This window comes from Ipomoea nil, unplaced genomic scaffold (genome assembly GCF_001879475.1).
Source record: "Ipomoea nil cultivar Tokyo-kokei standard unplaced genomic scaffold, Asagao_1.1 scaffold0681, whole genome shotgun sequence".
In the NCBI taxonomy this organism is placed as follows: domain Eukaryota; kingdom Viridiplantae; phylum Streptophyta; class Magnoliopsida; order Solanales; family Convolvulaceae; genus Ipomoea; species Ipomoea nil.
The window spans coordinates 312224-335760 of NW_017617109.1; the positions used below are offsets into that span (position 1 = coordinate 312224).

A 23537-nucleotide genomic window follows, 5' to 3' on the forward strand; every position below is an offset into this window, starting at 1 on the left:
TCATAAATCTAACATTTGCTTCAGCAAGAATACTGCGTGGGAGGAGCGAGAAGTGGTCGCGGATTGTTTAGGGGTGGATCAAGCCCCCAATTTTGGTAAGTACCTGGGTCTACCATCTTTTATTGGGAGAAATAAAAGAGCAGTTTTTTCCTATGTGGAGGATAAAATCAGACAGAGGATTGGTTCGTGGAATAAGAAGTTATTGTCCTAGGCTGGGAAGGAAGTGCTGTTGAAAAGTGTGGCCCAATCTATGCCTACATTTTCAATGAGTACTTTTTTGCTACCTGAGTCAGTTTGTTTGTCTATTGAGAGAACAATGAACAAATATTGGTGGGGGAAAGGAATGGATACAGCAATCCATTGGAAAGCATGGGATAAGTTATGTGTCCCTAAGAAGTATAGGGGTTTGGGCTTTAAGGATCTTCGTGCTTTCGATCTAGCTATGAGGGGGAAGCATGGAGATTTCTCACTAATCCAACTTCTCTTGCTGCCAGAATTTATAAGGCACGGTATTACCCGACGACCTCTTTTATTGATGCCAGGATTGGGAATTGCCCAAGTTATTGTTGGCGGAGTATAATGGCGGCACATCGTATGGTATGCGCAGGGGTTCGAAGAAGAGTAGGAAATGGAGAAAATACGTTGATCTGGGGACATCCCTGGTTACCAGATGATCCTAGTCCTCTAGTACAAACGATAATGCCTGTGGAACTGCGGGAAGCTAGAGTGGTGGGTCTGATTGACCAACAGACAAAGACCTGGGATCTTCATATTTTTAATGATTTATTTGACCCAGAGGATGTGGCTCGTATTTCCAGGATCCCTGTAAGCCCGGATTATGAGGACACTTGGTATTGGTACAAGGACCAGAGGGGAATGTATTATGTTAAGAATGCATACAGGCGATTGTTGGGGATTATGTACACGATCCTGGAACTTTTGAAAAATGGATCACATTATGGAAATTGAAGGTTCCCCCAAAACGGAAAATCTTTCTATGGAGAGCTCTATGTGATATTCTCCCTACTATGAATAACCTGATTATAAAGAGAGTAGATGTAGACCCAGCATGCCCTATGTGTGGCTTATTACATGAGGATGTTATGCACACACTGATTTCATGTGTTTATTCTAAATTAGTGTGGAATATTACGGGATTGCCTATTACACATGTTATTGCTTCTTCTTTCCCAGTGTGGTTAATGAGCGTTATGGCAAATTTAACAGAGGAGCAGTTTGGCAAGATCGTAGCAATCCTGTATCACCTGTGGGCCGCCCGGAATGACACCGTGTGGAGGGATTGCTGTCACGGCCGGATGGTGTATGGAGGCGGGCGGCTGGGGCTTTGGCATCCTATATTCACGCAAATGGTACAGCGCACACCCACGGCCAACCTTCGGCACCGGCGCCGCCAACTCTGCAGGGCCGACCGCAATGTTATTTCGACGGAGGATACAGGTCACACTCGGGAGATGCAACGTACGGTGTTGTTCTTTTGCACCCGGATGGCTCATTCAAAGCGGCAATGAATGGCAAATTAGAAGGTTGTTTCTCGCCTCTCATGGCGGAGGCACTAGCTTGCAAGAAAGCCTTATCTTGGCTAAGGGAGCGAAATGAATTGGAGGTGGATTTTTTGACAGATTGCTCAGAGCTCCGAAGCCACCTACTGTCTGGCCCTACAACTATACTATCCTATGTGGGGGTGGTGGAGGACTAATGCCGGGCGGCATTAGCCTTTTTTTCTTTTTACTCGCTGAATGTTATTTCTAGATCGCTTAATTTACATGCTCATACTTTAGCTATGGTAGCTTTTGATCAGGAACATCCTATGTATTGGGACTATGTCCCTCCTGACTGTTTAGTTTCACTCATTCGTTAATATATGCCTTACGGCTTTCAAAAAAAAAAAAAAAAAAAAAAAAGATGTAGTGACAATTTAAAAATTTTAATTATAATGTAATCCAAAGATATTGGACGATTGGTAAATATGATGTAACCCAAAGATCAAAATGCTAAGGAAAGTGTTTGGTTATTCAACAGTTTGATGCAACAATTTGTTCTAAACCACTGAAAATACAAACATTGCAATTTACAATATTTTCACTTAACGTTTTTGAGAATGATTTCCCCAAAACACCTCTATATTTAAAAAAAAAAAAACAAAAAAAAAAAACAAAACAAAAAAAAAACAAAAACAAAACAAACAAACAAACAAATAAAGTTTACTGTAGAGCCATTTTGACTCTTTGAATAAAAAGAACCAGTTTCGCTGGCTCACTACTAAAGACACCCATGTCACTTTTCCCACCGATGTGGGAAAAGTGGCAAAACTAAGGGGATTCGGCTCCTCATATGTTTTATATATTTTATTTTTTTAAAATTTTATTTCTTTTATTAAATTATTATTATTATATTTTATTTATTATTATTATTATTATTATTATTATTATTATTATTATTATTATTATTATTATTATTATTATTATTATTATTATTATTATTATTATTATACCCTTAGGTCATTTTACATGTTAATCTAAACAACTAATTTTTTCAAATATCTTTTTACCAACTGTTGATATAATTCGCTGGTCAAATCCACTAATATAATCCGCTAACGCTAACCGCTAACTGCTGATTATCAAACAAGGAAATTGCGAGGTGGTTCTCACTTCAATTTGTTGTGTGATTTGAATACTTTATTTGTCACAAAATCTCTCAAGTAATTAATATGGTTTGCTTTATTAATTATATTTTTTAAATTTTTTCATGGTATTAATAAAATACTTGGTAAATAAATGTATAACATTATTTTGTATTATAACTTTGATATTTAATTAAAAAAAATAGTGCACAAATTATTGGATATAATCAATTGATGAATTTGAATGTAAAGAATTTTTATATTGGAGAAAAATAAAGACAATATAACTACTAATGAAATTATTTCTCTTATTTAATTTATTGATAATGAATAATTTTTTTTTTTTTGAATAAAGGCATTGTAGACACATAATTCTAAATTAAAGAAATGCATATGTATTATTTTTTGTTGTAGCTACTAAATTATTATTTAATTTAATAGGAGTAAAATAGAGTACTAATTATGCCAACTTTGATTGGGATGGGGTTCGAACCTAAGACCTTTCTTATTGAAATAAATAAGTTAAGGGTGAACTAGCAGAAATTAACGGAAAATATAATATTTAACGGAAAAGTTAACGGATAATCATATTCATTAAGGATAAATTAAGAAATCTCAATGAAAAATTAAAATCTGATCAATCTGAGTCATTCATTTAATTAAAAAATTTGACCATCATTTTTTCTACCCATTATAGGTCTAACTCTCTTTGGCTCTTATTAATATACTAGTTTTTTACGCGCATTGCGCGATTGGGATAATGCCCAATATTTTTATTTTTTTTATATAAGTACTTTAAAGTATATCAATGCAAGATTATATTGGAATTGTTCATGCATAGATAATTGAATGTTAAATTTGGGTATTTAAATAGATAATTCTAAGTTTACAAATGCAAGATAATATAGTCAAGATTGATTATAATTGTCAATAAAATAATTGTATGGGTATGATTGAAACCAAATACGGGAAATAAGGGAGAACAAATAAAAATTATGGCATAAATATTAAATATATACTAATATTGAAGAGCTAACTGTTGATTGTCAAACAACGACATTGCGGGATAGTTTCTCACTTCAATTTGTTGTGTGATTTGAATACTCTTTTTGTCAATAAATCCCCCAAGTAGTTAATATGATTGGCTTAATTATATATATTTTTTATAACAATTATTATACTTATTAATATTATTATAATTATTATTATCATTATTATTATTATTTTATTATTATTATTATTATTATTATTATTATTATTATTATTATTATTATTATTATTGATGTTGTTGTTGTTGTTGTTGTTGTTGTTGTTGTTAAATCTATCTATACCCTTAGGTCATTTTACATGTTAATCTAAACGGCTAATTTTTTCAAATATCTTTTTACCAACCGTTGATATAATTCGATATAATTCGTTGGTCAAATCCACTAACACTAACCGCTAACTGCTTATTATCAAACAAGGACATTGCGATGTAGTTCTCACTTCAATTTGTTGTGTGATTTGAATACTCTCTTTGTCAACAAATCACTCAAATAGTTAATATGACTTGCTTTATTAAGTATGTTTTTTTAATTTTTAATTTTTTCATGGTATTAATAAAATACTTGGTAAATAAATATATAACATTATTTTGTATTATAACTTTGATATTTAATTTAAAAATAGTGCACAAAAAAGATAATAGACAATGTAGTGAATATAATTAATTGATTAATTTGAATGTAAAGAATTTTTACATTGGAGAAAAATAAAGACAATATAACTAATGAAATTATTTCTCTTATTTAATTTGTTGATAATGAATAAAAAAAAATTAATAAAGACATTGTACACACATAATTCTAAATTAAAGAAATGCATATGTATTATTTTTTGTTGTAGCTACTAAATTATTAAATTAATTTAATAAGAGTAAAATAGAGTACTAATTATGCCAACTTTAATTTGATTGGGATGGGGTTCGAACCTGAGACCTTTCTTATTAAAATCAATGAGTAAGTTAACCGTGAATTGACAGAAACTAACGGAAAAGATAATATTTAACGGAAAAGTTAACGGATAATCATATTCATTAAGGATAAATTAGGAAATCTCATGGAAAAATTAAAATCTGATTAATCTGAGCCATTCATTTGATTTAAAAATTTGACCGCCATTTTTTCTACCCATTATAGGCCTAACTCTCTTGGGCTCTTATTAGTATATATATATATATATATATATATATATATATATATATATAGTAGATAGATAGATAGATAGATAGATTTATTTTTTGGATTTCTCATTAAGCCTTAATTACTAATTTAATGCATCTACACCAATGCATTTTTTGGAGTTTTTGTTGAGGAAAAAACTAAATAGGGATTTTTAACTTATGGGAAGATAGGGTTTTGGGGTTTTTTCTCTGCAAATTATGTTTTTTTGTGGGGCCCGCCTATTGACCAAACTGCGCGCACTCCGTACGTTTAGGGAAATTCTACGCCCAACCTATGCGTTTTAGAACTGTTATTTTATTTTTATTTTTAAAATTGAGTTAATACCATCTGAGGTCCTCCGAGTATAGTGGTTTTGCCATGTTTAGTCCTAAACTTTCAAATTGACCATCTGTGGTCCTTCGACTTTCAAATTTAACCATTCGTGGTCCAAGTTAATCACCTATGATCCTTCAAGTTTCGAAATTTAACCAGCCGTGGTCCTCTTGAAAGGACTATGGTTGGTTAAAATTTAATAGTTGAAGGACCATGGGTGGTTAACTTGGACCACGAATGGTTAAATTTGAAAGTCGAAGGACCATAGATGGTCACTTTGAAAATTTAGGACTAAACGTGGCAAAATTATTATATTCGGAGGACCTCAGATGGTATCAACTCTTTTAAAATTTGTAAGATTTGTTTTATCTTTTTCTTTACCTCCTCGTTTTTCTCTCCCTCCTTTCTTCCCTAATTAACACATAACAAACCACAAAAAAAAAACAAAAAAAAAACAAAAAAAAAAACAAAAAAAAAACAATGGGAGGTGTTCTTACTAGTTACTATATATATAAAGTGCCCTAGCGGAGACCTAGCATTGAGAAAAGTTGAATTGCTCGCCCTAACTTTGGTCGAAGCAATTTAAGCTAGAGTACACAAATTAGTTCTCTAGTTGCAATCCGAATCCGAAGTAAAAGTGAACCATTCCAGATTTCCAGTTCTCCTTGTTTTACTTTTTTTTTTTTCTTATGAAAATCTTGTCTTGAAATTCTTGTTTTTATGTTACTTTGTACCGGATTCCATGGAAGCCAAAGTCCTATCCAGCGGAACCCGGTACTCTTCCCTCCCTGAAAGCTACGTCCGGCCAGAATCCGACCGGCCGAGGCTGTCGGAGGTCGCCGTCTGCAACGATGTTCCGGTCATCGATTTGGGCTGCGGAGAACGAGCCCTGATAGTCAAAGAAATAGCGGAAGCCTGCTCCAAATATGGATTTTTCCAGGTCAATTTTCAAATTTCCGACAAGCCATTTAATTTTGGACCGACAATGTCGCATTTCCTTGTACTTATCGCTAATTATTAACATTATTATTTTAAAATTAAGGTTATAAACCATGGGGTACCAAATAAAGCCATAGAGGACATGTTAAAAGTGGCCCAAGAATTTTTCCAATTACCAGTAGAGGAGAAAATGAAGCTCTACTCCGATGACCCATCAAAAACCATGAGGCTTTCAACCAGTTTTGATGTCAAAAAAGAAACTGTTCATAACTGGAGAGATTACCTTAGACTTCACTGCCACCCATTGGAGACATACTCGCCAGAATGGCCTTCAAAGCCCTCTTCTTCTTTCAGGTTAGTCCTCTCTATGGGCCGTATTTTAAGTTTTTGTGGTCCTGTTCTGGTAAGGTTAAGGTTAGGGCCATATTTTAGGTTTTTGTGGTCCTGTTTTGGTAAATAACTGAGGCCTTCCAAAGTTTCGAACCTTTAACCTCTAAATTAAAATACAATAAATACACATCTCTACCATCACTTCATAAAACCTTTTAAAATTAATTGAAAACTTTTACTTTTTTATTTTTAAACTAGTTAGATAAAAATTAAATATTGGACATCTAAAATTTGGGATCCCTCTAAAATTGGGGGCCTGTGTGGTAGCCCAGCTTGCATAGCTTAAAATCCGGCCATGCTGGCTATCCTACAAATAATTTTCTTCATTTCCGCCTGTTTCCCAATCAAGTCAAATTTTTGTTTCCATGCAATTATTTGTGCAATTTGGTTTGTGGAAGGGACTGTAAATTAGGTTTCTTATGCAACAACATAACATACAGTTATTTTCAGGTAAGAAATACCGTACCTCATGAGTAATATTGTACTTTGTCTAGATTGAAATATTATAGTTATGATTTTAAAATTTTTTATATATTGTGGGGCACTAATATAATTGTGAAATCACTACACTATTAACAGATTTTTATTTGTCAATATTTAATTGCTAATTAAGGAATTAAGTAATAGATTTGTGACTCTGTGAGTGACTTTGCTTGATATTCCATATTAAAATAATTCTATCAGCTGATTTCAGCAGAAACTAATTTTAACACTTTTGGTTGGTAAAAAGCTGTCTGAATCCACCATATTAGACCCATGAACACCCGTATGTACTATGTAGTGATTAGGGGGCGTTTGGTTCACGAAATCTTGGATTACCCCAGGTAATAGGATTACCTTCGGGAAGGTAATGTGGGATGTTGGGAATGTAAGATTACCTTGTATGTTTGGTTTGGATGGTGTAATATAATATTACCTTGTTTGGTTCAAGGTTATATTTTAGGTTATATGGATCAATTTACAATAATGTCCTCAATTTTATATATATATATATATATATATATATATATATATATATATATATATATATATAATGTGTGTGTATTTATTTATATGTATGAATGTATATCAATGCTTAAATATTAAAAAAAAACTAAATATATAAATATAGACATCTATATTTGATTATATAAACATATATTAATTTTATTATTATTATTAGTTAACAAGGGCAAAGTTGGAATAATTCAAGGTAATATAAGATTACCTAAAAAATGGGGGTAATCACATTACCTTGAAACATTACAGCCACATCAGCTTTCAGGTAATCTAACATTACCAGGTAATCTTATAACTTGAACCAAATAAGATAATATAACATTACCAGACTCAGATGACCTAGGTAATCTAAGATGACCTGAACCAAACGCCCCTTAGAGTAATCTTTTTCAAAACACCAAATGTATTTTCCATAATTTATTAAATGGAGATTGCAAATATTTTTTTGAAGAAAAGGCCAACGGCGTTTGTCTGAAAGGTCGTGCCCGGCATAGGGTGTGTCAGGTAACGGCTTCTAGACATTTTTTTGGCAGCACGTGGATGACGCAAGCCATGAAGACAGCAGATGGCGTGGGTGGTGACGTTGGATGCCACGTAGGAAAGATAAAACGCGTTTTAATTGGCTTAGGTAGTGACGTTGTGGCGGTGACGTGATTTGTGCAGTTAAATCATGTGACAGCACGATAGGTTTGCCGTGTTTCTTGACATTTCAAATTAAAATAATAGTTACATTACGTGAATTTTCAAAGCAAATCCCTATATCAAAATTTTGTCTGAAAATAAAAATTAAGAATAAAAAAAATACATATAATATTTTACATAAAATAAAATAAAATGGTAGGGACCAATATAGCATGACGTAGTACTTTTTAGACACGGACTATATATTTCAATAATATTCGATTTATTTTACGGATTATGTGATATGTTTTAGGTCCGTTTAAGAACATAAAAAATATTTTTTGAAAAATAAAATTTAAAAACAATAATTTAAGATTTAAAAATATTTTAATTTTTCGTAATGGTTGTAAAGACAAACTTCTTATATTTATAATAGACTCTTCACCTAGCGTTAAAAAGAATAAATAAAATGGTAGGATATCATGAAATGATATTTTTATTAACCCAAACTTTTAAAAACTAGATTGCACCAAATTTGAGAACAATATCAAGTTTTAAATTCAATTCGCAATATAGTTTCAACTTTTTTGACTACCAAACACTATCCCAAAGAAACGTAAACCCCCGCGCGCAGTGTGTGAGCAACCTCTCAAAGTGAGGGGGGCTCCTTGTGCGCGGTAAGCAAAGGTCTAACTTCTGTGGTTCATGTTTAGTTGAGTTACCATTTACATCATCCTAGATGCTCTGTCGGGCCGGGGTGTGGGGGCCCTTAAGACTGGGTTCAACCTTTTGAAAGAAAGAAACATAGAGCCATAGTAATTAAGCAAAGGAAAATGCTATTTTTCCTTTGAATTTTTCTCCTAATATTTTGTCAAGGTGCATCGAGTACAAATTAAAACGATAACGATTTATGTCTTTGAACATTTCATAAACATAATTTAGTATTCAATATCCCTAGTATTCCTTAGAAAACCAAAGATAACATAGTCCACATAATTTGTGTGGACTATGCTACATTATACTAAAAAATGTTGATCTCTTGGAGCATCCGGCATTGAAATTGATAGCATATGCTTATGTGTATGAAAAAGACAGATTTATTTTTTATTATTTGAATATCGAAACGTATGCGAAGAATGATGGAGCAAAGTGTAATTATCAGATAATTATAATATGCATTTTAATGTAATTGAATACAAACGGTTCAATTATTGAGTGTATGATTATCTGCATTGCAGTTACATATTAGTAATTTATTCAACTGTCTATAAGAGTGCTGGTAGCCTGGTATGGCTAATAAGGGTGTGATTGAAATTTCAAATTAAAATAAGAGTTTCTTGACATTTCAAATTAAAATAAGAGTTTATAATAATAAAAAAAAAATTATTATTATTTTATTATAAAATTTTTTTATGTTTTAATCCTAATTTTTATATGGTTGCTAAGGAAAAGTGTTGGTGCATCCATATACTATACAGGGCTAGTGTGAGCAATTATGAAAAGGAAGTTGGAGAACTTGGATTCAGGTTAGAAGAAGTCATATCAGTAAGCTTAGGCCTGGAAAAGAGTAGCAACCGGGAGGTGTTGGGCGAGCAGGGTCAGCATATGGCCGTCAACTTCTGCATGCCGTGCTGGAAACCGCAGCGCACTTACCGTTTGCCGGCGCATACTGACCCCAATGCCCTCACTATTCTCCTCCAAGACTCGCAGGTTTCAGGCCTGCAAGTCCTCAAGGATGGCAAGTGTTTGGCTGTGAAACCTCACCCAGATGCCTTTGTTATCAACCTTGGTGATCAAGTGCAGGTAATTAATAAGTACTTTTGTGGACTCTGATTATTATTGTAACAATATAAAACCAATCTTTGTGGCAACAATTAAAATGCAGGCACTCAGGAATGGTAAGTACAAGAGCGTATGTTACAGTACTATTGTGAACAAAGACGGAGTTGCTGAGGTCCTTGCTGATGAGCTTGCTGATGAGCTTGCTGATAACCTGGATATGTAAAAGCAACCCCATCAATAATTTTGGGGTGATTTTTTCAGAAACAAAAACTGCATTCTAATTTTTTCATTAATGAGAGATGATATTGATATGGAATATTCTTCCTGGTTATATCTCGCTATCTACTCTCTATGTCTACATACTTTATACACATCAACAGGTCAAACAACCAATTTACACTATTAAATGGCGCCGTGTGGGGAACATGACGAAAAACCGTGTTACTCTCCCGTTGAAATGGAGATTTTCTTCACCGAAATCCCTCATTTTCTACGGCCTCACCACACAGCACGCTGATGTTCTACACCAGCCAACATACACATGCAGCACCTGTCCGCCATTTCGTCGAACAACTGGTGGGCATAAGACTGCAAACTCAAACTTCACACCAAATATTCAGCAAAATGTTCCGCCGATGAGCATCCTTCAACTTCCACCTGCAGAAAAGGGACGAGGCCAAGAAGCACTGCCTGCTTCTCCTCTTTTCATAGATTTCGCACCGCCATGCAACGAACATGGGAATTGAACAGAGAAATAGGGAAAGAGAAATAGCATAGCACAAAGGAAGGGAGAAATAGCAGGGAATTTAGGGAGATTTTAGTGAGAAGAAAGAGGTAGGGAAAGTAAGAAAACTAGTATTAATTTCAAAGTATAAACCAAACATAATCTCATTATCTCAAATACAATCTACTCCCTATTTATGCAAGAAAATATCTAATAACAGAATTATTCCACAGCTAAATATCTAATAACTCATCAACAAATTTAACAATTCAGGAGAGAAACGATGCCGTTCCTCTTAATACTTCCGCCTCTTGTTTTTTACTTCCATTTCTTTGGGGTATTACACGCCGCCAAACCTATGAATGACAATGTGCCCTCCCTGATAAGGATCTCCGATCCCTGCCCCGACTTAGACGGAAATAGAGAAAATTTTCGGAGAACGGAGATGGGGGCGGGAAATATGTGTGATTTCCCGTCAGGAAGAGGACGGGAATACCCCCATATATATATATATATATATATATATATATATAGAGAGAGAGAGAGAGAGAGAGAGAGAGAGAGAATAAGGCTCATATGCCGCAATGTCCTTATTTAGAAAATAGAATATTACACATTATTAAACACTTTACGGTAAACAACGTTAGAAGTTGAAGTACTAACGATATTTGAGTCACTCCATATTAATATTTTGGAAAAATGGTCAAATTGACCTCCTAAGTCGACTGGATAGTGCAATTGGATCTCCTAACTAAAAAAAAGCTCAATTGAGATCCCCTAAACCTGTAAAATTGTTCAATTAAGTCCAAAGTGACTTATTTAAAAAGTTAAATCTCCACATGATTGACACATGTCTTTTTAATTATTTTTTTTATAAATTTAATTAATTTATATATTTATTAAAATAAATATTATATATATATATATATATATATATAATAAAAATAAATAAATAATAAATAAAAAACACAGCCACAAGTACTGCATATCGATGAGGAGGAGTCCGCCGATCTATTACTGATGGTGACTCGCCATTGCTGCTCAGCTGCCGGGGAGGGAGGTCGCCGGTAGGTGCTGTTGCTGCTGGTCGGAGAAGCAGTCACCATCTACGTCGGAGGAAGCTCGCCGGGGATTCGATCCATCCTTCATCGGGAAGAAGCTGCTACGCTGGAGGGCACTGCAGGTCGACGAACAAGAGAAGAGTCCGCCGATCTGTTGCTGTTGGTGACTCGCCATTGCTGATCAACTTCCAGGGAGGGAGGGAGGTCGTCGTTAGGAGCTGTTACTGCTGGTCGGAGAACCCGTCGTCATCTACACCGGAGGAACCTCGCCGAGGATTTGATCCATCTATCGCCGCTGTCCTCTAGAACTGGCCAATAACGCCGGCGAGAGAAGAGGTCGCCGGATCTGCTGTTCAAGTTCTTTCTTTCACTGCTCAATGGAGAAAAACGCCGGTGGCTGTGTTTTCAACTTTTTTATTTTATTTTTATATATAATATATTTTTTAATAAATAAATAAATAAATAAAATTTATAAAAAAAACAAAAATAAAACATATTTTAAAAAGACACGTGTCGACCATGGGAAGATTTAACATGTTAAACAAGTCACTTTGGACTTAATTGAACAATTTTACAAGTTTAGGGGATCTGAATGTAGCCTTTTCTAGTTAGGGGACCCAATTGCACTATCCGGTCGACTTAGGGGGTCAATTTGACCCTTTTTCCTTTAACTTTTAAATGTTAATTTCATCAGAAGGGAGGACCTTTGTCTTTGGTGACAATTCCAAATTTAGTCCCAAACTATAATTTTTGCCATTTAACATCCTAGAGACACTTTTAGTCCTTCTCAAGAATTTTCTTATTTTTAGTAAGGGCATTTTAATCTCTTCATATTTTTCTTTTGTTATTTTTCTAGGTTTCAACCAGTTTAATTGGTTTAGGACTTTACTAAAAAAATAGTTGAAAGATATGGTTACTAAAAATCATAAGTTACCTAAAGTCCTATATCAATTAAACTGGTTAAAATCAGAAAAATAACAAAAGAAAAATATTAAAAGACAAAAATTTCCTTACTAAAAATAGAAAAAGTCATGAGTAAAACTAAAACGTGTCCAAAATATAAAAGTCTCAGATGTTAAATGACGAAAATGATAGTCTGAGACTAAATTTAAAATTGTTACCAAAGACAAAAGATCTCTAGTAGTATTAACTAAGTCTTTTAATTATAATAATGTATTATCAGTAATTTTTGACTATATATATTTTCAGTGCTAGCAAATTAGTTATTAAAAATGTCAAATTTGAGTTAATTTGTTTAATTAACCAAGTAAATATTACGCGGTTGTTTATAATAATAATAATAATAATAATAATAATAATAATAATAATAATAATAATAATAATAATAATAATAATAATAATAATGTTCAAAAAAAATCAACAACAACAACAACAACAACAATAATAATAATAATAATAATAATAATAATAATTCCTTAATAATAATAATAATAATAATAATAATAATAATAATAATTCCTTAATATTAATAATAATAATAATAATTCCTTAAAAATTTAAATTTCCTGATTAAAATTTAAATATAAAACTTTTTATTTTAAAAAAATACAAAAATAAGTATTTCATTGTGTCAAACATGTTTGTTTAAAATGCTCGAACTCTTGCTCCACCTGAGCTAATTAATATCACTTTAAGTTTTGTGTGTTAGACTAAAATATCACATGCATCACTATAATATGTGATAATAGGATCGACTAACCTCCAGCCATAGTTCTTGATACGGTTGAGCGATCCGGATTGCTGCAGAGATAACGAGTATTTTGTCTCTCACTTTACTCAGCTCTCTCTAGATGGTGTATGAGGTATGTAGTGTGAGCAGTGAGAGGACTAGTGACCTTATATAACCACTGGTCATCATTGTGGTTGATTGTCTTTAGGTCTCCTAAACCCTAACTAGACTCCTAATCATAATGGTAGTCTAGCTATTAGGTTATTAGTGTTGCACCACATATCAAATACTGAATATTATCATAACTTATCCTAATGTTATAATAGTAACAGATAAACGTTACATTCTCCCACTTGGTGCAAGCACTACCACTAAATAATAGAAAAACACCAACCATAATGATATGTTCTCATTAGCGCGAGTAGTATCCATTATGATCAAATGCAAACTGCCATTGAGCACTTAATTAGGAAACAAAACCCAACGAAATAAACCCTATGTTTATTCCAAGTCCCTGAAGTACATTTTCTCATCAATATAAAGTAAATGAAGGTGTACACACTTAATTGAGAAAATGTCTGAATGCCAAAGAATTTTATTAAAACTGAATGTATATATACAAATTACAAATTGGGCGAAAGTCCCATTTTCTGAATCAGATCCTTGAACTTAAATGGTGGCATGCCTTTAGTCAAGGGATCTGCTAACATCAACTCAGTATGAATGTGTTCAATGAATACAACTTTATTTTTGACACGCTCCCTAATTGCTAAGAACTTGATGTCGATGTGCTTAGTTCGACTTCCACTTTTGTCGTTCTTAGCTAGGAAGACTGCAGCTGAGTTGTCACAGTAGACTTTCAATGGCTTAGATATAGAATCCATAATTCTAAGCCCAGAGATAAAATTCTTTAGCCAAACACCCTGTGAAGTAGCCTTGAAACAGGGCTCGGCTTCCATGGTAGAAGTAGCTATTAAAGACTGTTTAACACTTCTCCATGAGATAGCCCCACCGGCCATAATGAAGACGCACCCAGAAGTTGATTTTCGAGAATCAACACAGCCAGCGAAGTCTACGTCTGAATAACCGACAAGATCTAAATTGTCGGTCTGCCTAAACCCAAACTTGTAACCTTTGGTTCCTTTGAGATACCTTAGAACCTTCTTTACAGCTCTCCAATGGTCTAACCCCGGATTGTGTTGGTAACGCCCTAGCATTCCAACCGCAAAAGCAATATCCGGCCTCGTACAGACTTGAATATATCCAAGACATCCAACTGCTGCAGCATAAGGGATGTTCTCCATGGATTCCTTCTCCAAATCATTTTTCGAACATTGGTCCAAACTGAATTTATCCCCCTTAGATATGGGAGCAGCGTTTGGTGAACAATTTTGCATATGAAATCTCTCTAAAACTTTGTTTATATAGGTTTCTTGAGATAAACCCAGTATACCCCGGGACCTATCTCTCTGGATTTTAATGCCAATAACATAAGAGGCATCACCCATATCCTTCATATCAAAGTTCTTAGAAAGAAATTGTTTCACATCACGAAGCATCCCCTTATCATTGGTGGCAAGTAAGATGTCATCCACATATAAAACAAGAAAGAAAATTTTACTCCCACTCACCTTTTGGTATATACAGTTATCTGAGGGATTTTCAACAAAACCAAATGAAGAAATTACCCCATTGAATTTGATATACCATTGACGGGAGGCTTGTTTTAAACCGTATATGGATTTCTTAAGCTTACATACTAATGCTCACCACCCCTAGAAGAGAAACCTTCAGGTTGTTTCATATAAACCTCCTCTTCTAGATCACCATTTAGGAAAGCGATTTTCACATCCATTTGTTGCAACTCAAGATTAAAATGTGCAACTAATGCCAGAATGATCCGAAGTGAATCTTTCTTTGATACAGGAGAAAATGTCTCATTGTAATCGATTCCTTCTTTTTGAGTAAATCCCTTGGCAACAAGCCGGGCCTTGTATCTCTCAATGTTGCCTAATGAGTTTCTTTTAGTCTTAAAAACCCATTTACAGCCAATGGCCTTGGCCCCATTAGGCAACTCAACAAGATCCCAAACTCCATTGTCCTTCATGGAATTCATTTCATCTTTCATGGCTTCTAACCATAAGTCAGACTGTGCACAATTTGTGGCTTGAGAGAATGTTTCAGGATCATTTTCTGCCCCTATGTCAAATTCTTGTAGATACGAAACATAATAACTAGGAACTGCTGATCGCCTTATCCGAGTAGACCGTCTTAAGGTTGGACCCTCATCACCTTGTATAGGTTGCGGGGCAACTACCTCTTCAGGAACTGGTGGCAGTTCTTGAATTGGTTCAGTCTGCATCGGCTCAGAATCTTGCTGTATATCCTGAGTTGGTTCAACCATTGGTTCGAAATCTAGTTCAGGCAGTTGCTGTAAGTCCTGAACTGGTTCTTCCAAAGGTTGATCCTCAACAGTTTGTGGAATCTCAACGGTAGGTGGTATATCTGCAGGCAGAACTAAAGGAGCACTGCGAATAAGTACAACCCCACCAGATGACGTAGAAGGTCGAGAGTCAATATGATCGAAGGAAGGAACTAAGTCCTTAAACCGATCACTCTCACTAATCGAGTCATCTTCAAGAAATTTAGCATTCCTTGATTCCACTATCCTAGTAGTATCAGATGGACAATAGAACCTATAACCTTTAGAGGATTGCGCATATCCAATAAAGAAAGCACTAATCGTCCTTGGGTCAAGTTTCTTCTCGTGTGGGTTATATATCATCACCTCAGACGGACATCCCCAAACACGCATATGTTGCAAACTCGGTTTCCAACCTTTGAATAACTCAAACGGTGTCTTAGGGATAGCCTTGGTTGGAACACGGTTTAATATATACGTTGCCGTCTTAAGTGCTACATCCCACAACGACTTCGGAAGCTTAGAGTTGCTAAGCATACTCCGCACCATATCCAGAAGGGTCTGGTTTCTTCTTTCAGCTACACCATTTTGGTCCGGAGAACCAGGCATGGTGTATTGGGCAACAATCCCATGCTCTTGAAGAAACTTAGCAAAGGGACCAGGTGCTTGTCCATTCTCAGTATATCTACCATAGTATTCACCACCCCTATCAGACCTAACTATGTGTATTTTCCTGTTACATTGGTTTTCAACTTCAATTTTAAATGATTTAAAGGCATCCAATGCTTCATGTTTATGATGAAGTAAGTACACATAGGAAAATCTTGAGAAGTCATCAATAAAGGTGATGAAATATCTCTGACCAGGCATTGTCATATCAGGACAAAATATGTCAGTATGAATAATTTCCGACAACGTTGAACTTCTATTGGCACCTTTCTTTGACTTGTTTGTCTGCTTACCCTTAATGCAGTCAATACAAGTCTCAAAGTCAGTATAGTCTAGAGTAGAAAGTACTTCATCCTTTACCAACCTTTTAATACGCTCAAGGGGGATATGACCTAATCTCCGATGCCACAACATTGAGGAATTGTCGTTAATACTACACCGTTTGGTGCCGTCTTGAACATGTACAGAATTGTAAACTGAATCATTCTTTAATTTAAGACGGAAAAGACCATCAGACATTGTACCAGTACCAACACAAGTAGAATAACGAAATAACTTGAAATCATTGGCATTAAATTCAAAAGAATATCCGAAGGGTACAAGTCTAGATACTGAAACTAAGTTCCTAGAAAAACTAGGAACATAAAAAGTCTTTTCTAACGTCAATACAAAGCCATTGTCCAAAACTAAATTGCAAACTCCGACAGCTTCTACTGGTGACGCAATCTTGTTTCCAGAGAAGATGCTACACTCAGTTCCCATTGGCTGTCTCAGTTTTGTCATATCTTGCAAAGAGTTTGCAATGTGGATTGTTGAACCAGAGTCAACCCACCAGGAATTAGTATTAACTTCTGACATGTTAGATTCGAAACAAACGAAAGAAGATGAAATGTTACATTTTTGGGACATCCATTTCTGAAACTTGATACAATCTTTCTTCATGTGTCCCCTTTTTTTTGTAAAAGAAACACTTTTGTATCTTCTTAATGTCTGCTTTCGGGGTTTGTTTCCCCTTAGCAGCCATGGTAAGTCCCTTAGGCTTTCCAGACATTCTTTTAGGCCTTGTTGTGGCCATTAAAGCACTTTCCCCAAGCTCAGTTATAAGCCGTGTTTCCTCTTGAGTACACATGGTAATCAATTGATTGATAGACCATTCATCCTTATGTGTATTATAGAAAATTTTAAATGCATTATAGTTCTGAGATAGGGTATTTAGTGCAAAGTGCACCACAAAGGCATCTGGAAGAATAATCTTCAACTTCTTCAATTGAGCCGCAATGTCCCTGAGCTGTATGATGTGTTTCCGCATTCCCTTGACAGTGGAAAGACGCATATTGATAAACTGCATTATCAGGGCACTTGCCAGAGATTTGTTCGCGTCAACAAATTGATCATCGATACCCTTGAGTAATGGCTTAATTTCCTCAATATCATCGACGGGACCACGAATCTCTCTGGAAATTTTGGACTTAATGAGGAATACGCCCAAGCGATTAGCTGTTGCCCATCGCTCGTATAACGTTTTTTGTTCCTCAGTGCTTTCCGCAGTAAGCTTAGCAGGCTTCTCATTGTGGAGAGCATAATCAAATCCCAATATTCCCAAATTCAATAGAACAGCGTCTTTCCACTCTTTGTGATTATCATAATTAAGGATAGGAATATCAATTGTTATTGATTGAGTGATTGGAAGAGTGACTGTAAAAAGAAAATTGAAAGCTTGGTTAGAATTTTTCGAGGCACAAAATTAGAGAGAGACACTGAAATACATAATATTACCAATGTAAAATTATGCAAAAGATAAATTCGGATGCCATAAAAATTGCCTGTGGGCTAAATTTTAACGCATAATGAATTTACCAAAACTGAATGGTGGAAACGGAATGGGTGCGATTTTAATTTTTCCACCCTTAATGACAAAACTACCAAAACTATATGCCGATACATAATCCATGTGGGTAAATTATGATCATAGCATGGTATTTCATCCTAATTAACCCTAAAAATATAACAAAATTGCATGTGGGCTAAATTTTGCCATATCACGCAGAGTGAATTACAATATTCTTGCATTAACTTTATGTGAGTAAAACTTAATATGTAATTTTGGAAAAATTAAAGATGCTGTGGCTACTCTTTAATTAACCAAAGAACATAATCACATTAGCAAGAAAACCTAATAAACAAACAGATTAAACCAAAATATGATAGACAATCCTTAGGTATACTCCCAGGAAAGTTGGTCGAGACGAAGCTCGGTTAAAAACCAACTCCTTAGACAGAGTAGCGTCACAAGGGGACTAGTAGCAACAAGGCTTTTAAGCCAGGGCCATAGAACTAGTATTCCTCCCCAATAAACTTCCCTAATTCATGCTTCTCATTTTTGAAATAAAATCGTTTGAGAGATCTAAAGAGTTGTAGTTTCACCTATGGATAAGGCTTTGAATAGGGTAAACTACGAAGAATTGTTTATGTACTTTATGTGCTTTAGAAACTTTATAAAACACGAGTGGAGTAATAACTGAAGATTGAGTAATAATATGAATAATCTAACCTGAAAGTCACTGATTCAGCTAAAGGCACTAAATCATGCAAAGCATATAATTCAGACCTAAAAGGCTCTAAATTTTTCTTAATGAACATGCTTTTCTATAGGCATATAATTATAACAATCAAATAATTATTGCAATAAAGACATAAATAGCATGCTCAGATTATGCATATTACTCACAAAATACTCCACAATTAAATTGCAACACTTAATACAATTTAAACTGAAAAACATTATTAAATTAAAATTCAACTGAAAAATTAAAAACCGAATAATTATTCAAAGTTGAATAATAATTTAATAATAGACTTAATAAAAAAAATTTCAATTGGATAATTTAATTAGAAGAAGTCCAAATATGATGAAGATGTTAGACTGAATGAATTGATGTAGTCCAAATATCAATTTAGATTTGGCCCAAAATCATAACATGCCCAGTAAAAATATATTTTTTTTAATGATGGGTCCAAGTCTGACCCAATTGGGCCAGACCTGGCCCATTACATTAATTATCATCCATCTTCATTCATCTTCTTCATGAAGAGGCAGTAGCACAGCGACGAAGCAGCAGCCAAGCCAAAACTGAATTATCCAATTATTTTTTTTTTTGTTTTTAATACTTAATGCGGAAAAAGAAAACTCCAAATTTCCAGCAACCCAAATAATTTAATTGCGAACTCAAGAATATTCACATATGTATCTCAATTATACAAAATCGTATACAACATATGTAAATATTTAAGCAATTAAAAAAACTAGGCAGAGATTATTTATGGTGACTGATACCAACTGTTAGACTAAAATATCACATGCATCACTATAATATGTGATAATAGGTTCGACTAACCTCCAGCCATAGTTCTTGATACGGTTGAGCGATCCGGACTGCTGCAGAGATAACGAGTATTTTGTCTCTCACTTTACTCAGCTCTCTCTAGATGGTGTATGAGGTATGTAGTGTGAGCAGTGAGAGGACTAGTGACCTTATATAACCACTGGCCATCATTGTGGTTGATTGTCTTTAGGTCTCCTAAACCCTAACTAGACTCCTAATCATAATAGTAGTCTAGCTATTAGGTTATTAGTGTTGCACCACATATCAAATAATGAATATTATCATAACTTATCCTATTGTTATAATAATAGTAACGGATAAACGTTACATTCTCCCACTTGGTGCAAGCACTACCACTCAATAACAGAAAAACACCAACCATAATGATATGTTCTCATTAGCGCGAGTAGTATCCATTATGATCAAATGCAAACTGCCATTGAGCACTTAATTAGGAAACAAAACCCAACGAAATAAACCCTATGTTTATTAACCAAGTGGCTTGTGGTCCACTGGTATCGGATTGCTCCCCTATGTGAGAGGTCTGTCATAACTTATCCTAATGTTATAATAATAGTAACGGATAACAAATAAGGTGGATTTCAAGTTTAAAGATTAAGTAAACTAAAATAAAAAGGAAGCTTGAGTAAGGAAGACAGTCCCTGCACGTGACTGAGAGCAGAAACTCATTCCATTGTTAAATTTCGACTTCGGGATTGTCACTATCCAAATGGAGTTGGGGGCTTCATCATCAGGATCTGCGACTGGACTGAGGCATAGTTGTCTCTCAATCCCCTCAATACACTGGAGGCCACAATTACACCTTCGTGCACAGCTGCAGGTAGGAAGAGGTCTTATCACTCTTATGGCTTGCAGCTCATCCCATAGGGATTTTAGTTTGGCGAAATATGCACCTACACTGAGATCTCCTTGTCGAGTCTGATGAATCTCAGCGTGTAGATCTGAGACGCGAAAAACGTCGGCTTCACTGAAACGCGACTCCAAGGTTTTCCAGATTTTTTACGCTGATCCTACCTAGAGGTTACTGTTTCATTGAAGCAAGAGTACAAAAAACCATTTTCAACAACTGTTCTGCAAGTCTGGAATCAGACTTTTATTTACACCAAGATAGGAGACAACTGATTTCTTAACTACTTTCTAACTAACCTATAACTGATGCAACTAACTGTAATAGATCGAACTCTCACTGCTATGTAGTATTTGTGATAGAGACAAGTTACAACAAATCAATTTCGAAGAAGAAGAAGATTTTTAAAATTTTGTTACGGATTATTATTATTATTATTATTATTATTATTATTATTATTATTATTATTATTATTATTATTTTGAAAGTTAATTGGATATTTAATTAGGGTAGCATGGAAATTGAATAAGTGTCATGTTATTGAAAAAATGAATTATACAAATACATTATTAGACACCACATCAACACTAATCTTATTCCCCACTACCAAATCACCTAATGTTTACTTGTGGTAACTTATTGATATTAAGAATTGTACAATTTTTGTAACTTTAATGGTTTGATTACATGATTTTTGCAGTTATGATGACTTATAATTGCACACATTTTAAAGTTAAATGACCGAATTACTTTATTTTTCCAACAAAATAATGTAGTTTGAGTTACAAAAAATTCACTTTTGATCCTTTTGTTTATTAGACATGTATCAAATTTGGTTATTGACTATTAATATTTTCTATTTAGGTGTATGACTATGTAATTTATATCACATTTGGTCATTGATTATTAATATTTTTAAATTAGGTGCAGGATATGAAATTTGTCTCACATTTGGTCCTGGCGTCCAATTTTGTAGCCAAGTTTCCAGCCAACTATTTTCGGAATTTCAATGAAAAAAATAATATATTCTAATTAAAAGAGTAGTTTTTGCAAATTATTGCTAGAAAAATTAATTTTCCAGTTGAAATTCCACCAATAGTTGAACGGAAGATTGGACGATAAAACTAAATGTGATACAAATTACAAAGTCATGCACCTAATTTGAAAATATTAATAGTCAATGACCAAATGTAATACCTATTACATAGTCATGCAGATGAGAGTGGAAGCGATGATTCTATTCACTAACAGAATTCAGGTTACAATAATACTCTTAGGAGAGAGAGCTAACTAATAGGCTTAAGACTAGATCATTAACTTAAGCTACAAAATGTACATAATAAAATACATAATAATAGTATAGTTTAATACTCCCCCTGAGGCGCAAGGTTGGTGTGGGACTACATTGAGCTTGTCACGAAGAGCACCGAACTGTGCTGCTGGAAGCGGTTTGGTGAAGATATCTGCGAGCTGATCTTTGGTAGACACAAAATGAACCTGGAACTCACCAGCCGATACTTTATCCCGGACAAAGTGGTAGTCAACATCGGCATGTTTGGTGCGGGCATGAAAAACCGGATTCACGCGTCCCAGATTGTCACACCACAACATGGGCGCCGTGGTAAGACCCAAGCCAAGCTCTCGCAACAAAGACACAACCCAGGTGACCTCGGCACACACATCAGCGAGGCCTTTGTATTCATCTTCTGTCGAAGAGTGCGCCACTGTGCGTTGTTTTCGGGAGACCCAGGAGATAAGATTTGACCCAAAAACACGGCATAGCCACTGATGGATTTCCGATCGACTGGACAGCCGGCCTAGTCGGAGTCCGAGTAGGCATGAATATCGAAGGACGCCGAAGTGGAGATGCGGAGTCCGTAATCTAAAGTACCTCTGATATAGCGGAGGACACGCTTTAGTAGCCCCCAGTGTTCTTCAATAGGAGAATGCATAAACTGGCAGAATCGGTTGACAGAATAGGATAGATCCGGGCGAGCAATGGTGAGGTACTGTAGGGCCCCAGCTAGACGACGGTAATGCGTCGGGTTGGCAAACTAATCGGTGGACTGACAGACAGGTTAAGTCACGGATGCCGGAGTAGCCAGTGGCTTGCAGTCGGTCATACTTGCCCGCTGGAGAATATCACGCATATAACGGCGTTGCGACAGAATCATGCCCTCCGGAATGCCCAACGTCTCTATACCGAGAAAGAACGTGGGTTTGCCAAGGTCCCGGATTTTGAACGCCGTAGCTAGTTGACACAGCAGAGAATCGACCAAGGCAGCATCATTCCCGAGCATGATGATGTCGTCCACATAAACGAGTAAGAAAACCCTTGAATCCCCAACCGAGTAGTGGAATAGGGAAACATCTGTCTTCGAAGCAATAAAACCTGTGAGAAGCAAGAAATCATGTAGGCATTTGAATAATGCCCGAGGTTCCTGTTTCAGCCCATATAGGGAATGCTGTAAGTGACAGATGTGATCAGGGCGATCGGGATCCTCATATCTCGGTGGTTGCCGCATATAGACTGTTTCTGCCAGGTGCCCGTTCAGAAAGGCGTTATGGACATCCAACTGGCGGAGTGTCCACTTGCGAGATATGGCTAATGAGAGCAATATCCGAACCGTGGTCGGTTTTACCACCGGGCTAAACGTCTCAAAGAAATCCTCGCCTGCCACTTGATTGAAACCTTTGGCCACTAACCCGGGCTTGTAGCGCTCCACCGTGCCATCGACATTTCGCTTGGTGCGAAAAACCCATTTGCACCCTACAATGTTCATGTTCGGTGTAGCGGGAAATAGTGTC

The 23537-nt window shown here is 35.3% G+C and overlaps 2 protein-coding genes across 2 annotated transcripts; one reads left to right on the plus strand and one right to left on the minus strand.

The window, feature by feature from the left end:
• The first annotated feature begins 5738 nt into the window (after positions 1-5738).
• LOC109175029 (protein DOWNY MILDEW RESISTANCE 6-like) lies at positions 5739-10231 on the plus strand. Its single transcript, XM_019324287.1, has 4 exons — positions 5739-6121; positions 6224-6474; positions 9609-9933; positions 10016-10231. Exons 1-4 carry the CDS (start codon positions 5924-5926, stop codon positions 10133-10135), a joined length of 894 nt encoding a protein of 297 aa, XP_019179832.1. The 5' UTR covers positions 5739-5923; the 3' UTR covers positions 10136-10231.
• A 7139-nt stretch (positions 10232-17370) lies between these two features.
• LOC109175038 lies at positions 17371-22681 on the minus strand. Its single transcript, XM_019324295.1, has 2 exons — positions 22621-22681; positions 17371-18107 (listed from the first exon to the last, which is right to left on the minus strand). The coding sequence occupies exons 1-2, from the start codon at positions 22679-22681 to the stop codon at positions 17371-17373; spliced, it is 798 nt and encodes a 265-aa protein (XP_019179840.1).
• Between the last annotated feature and the right edge of the window lie 856 nt (positions 22682-23537).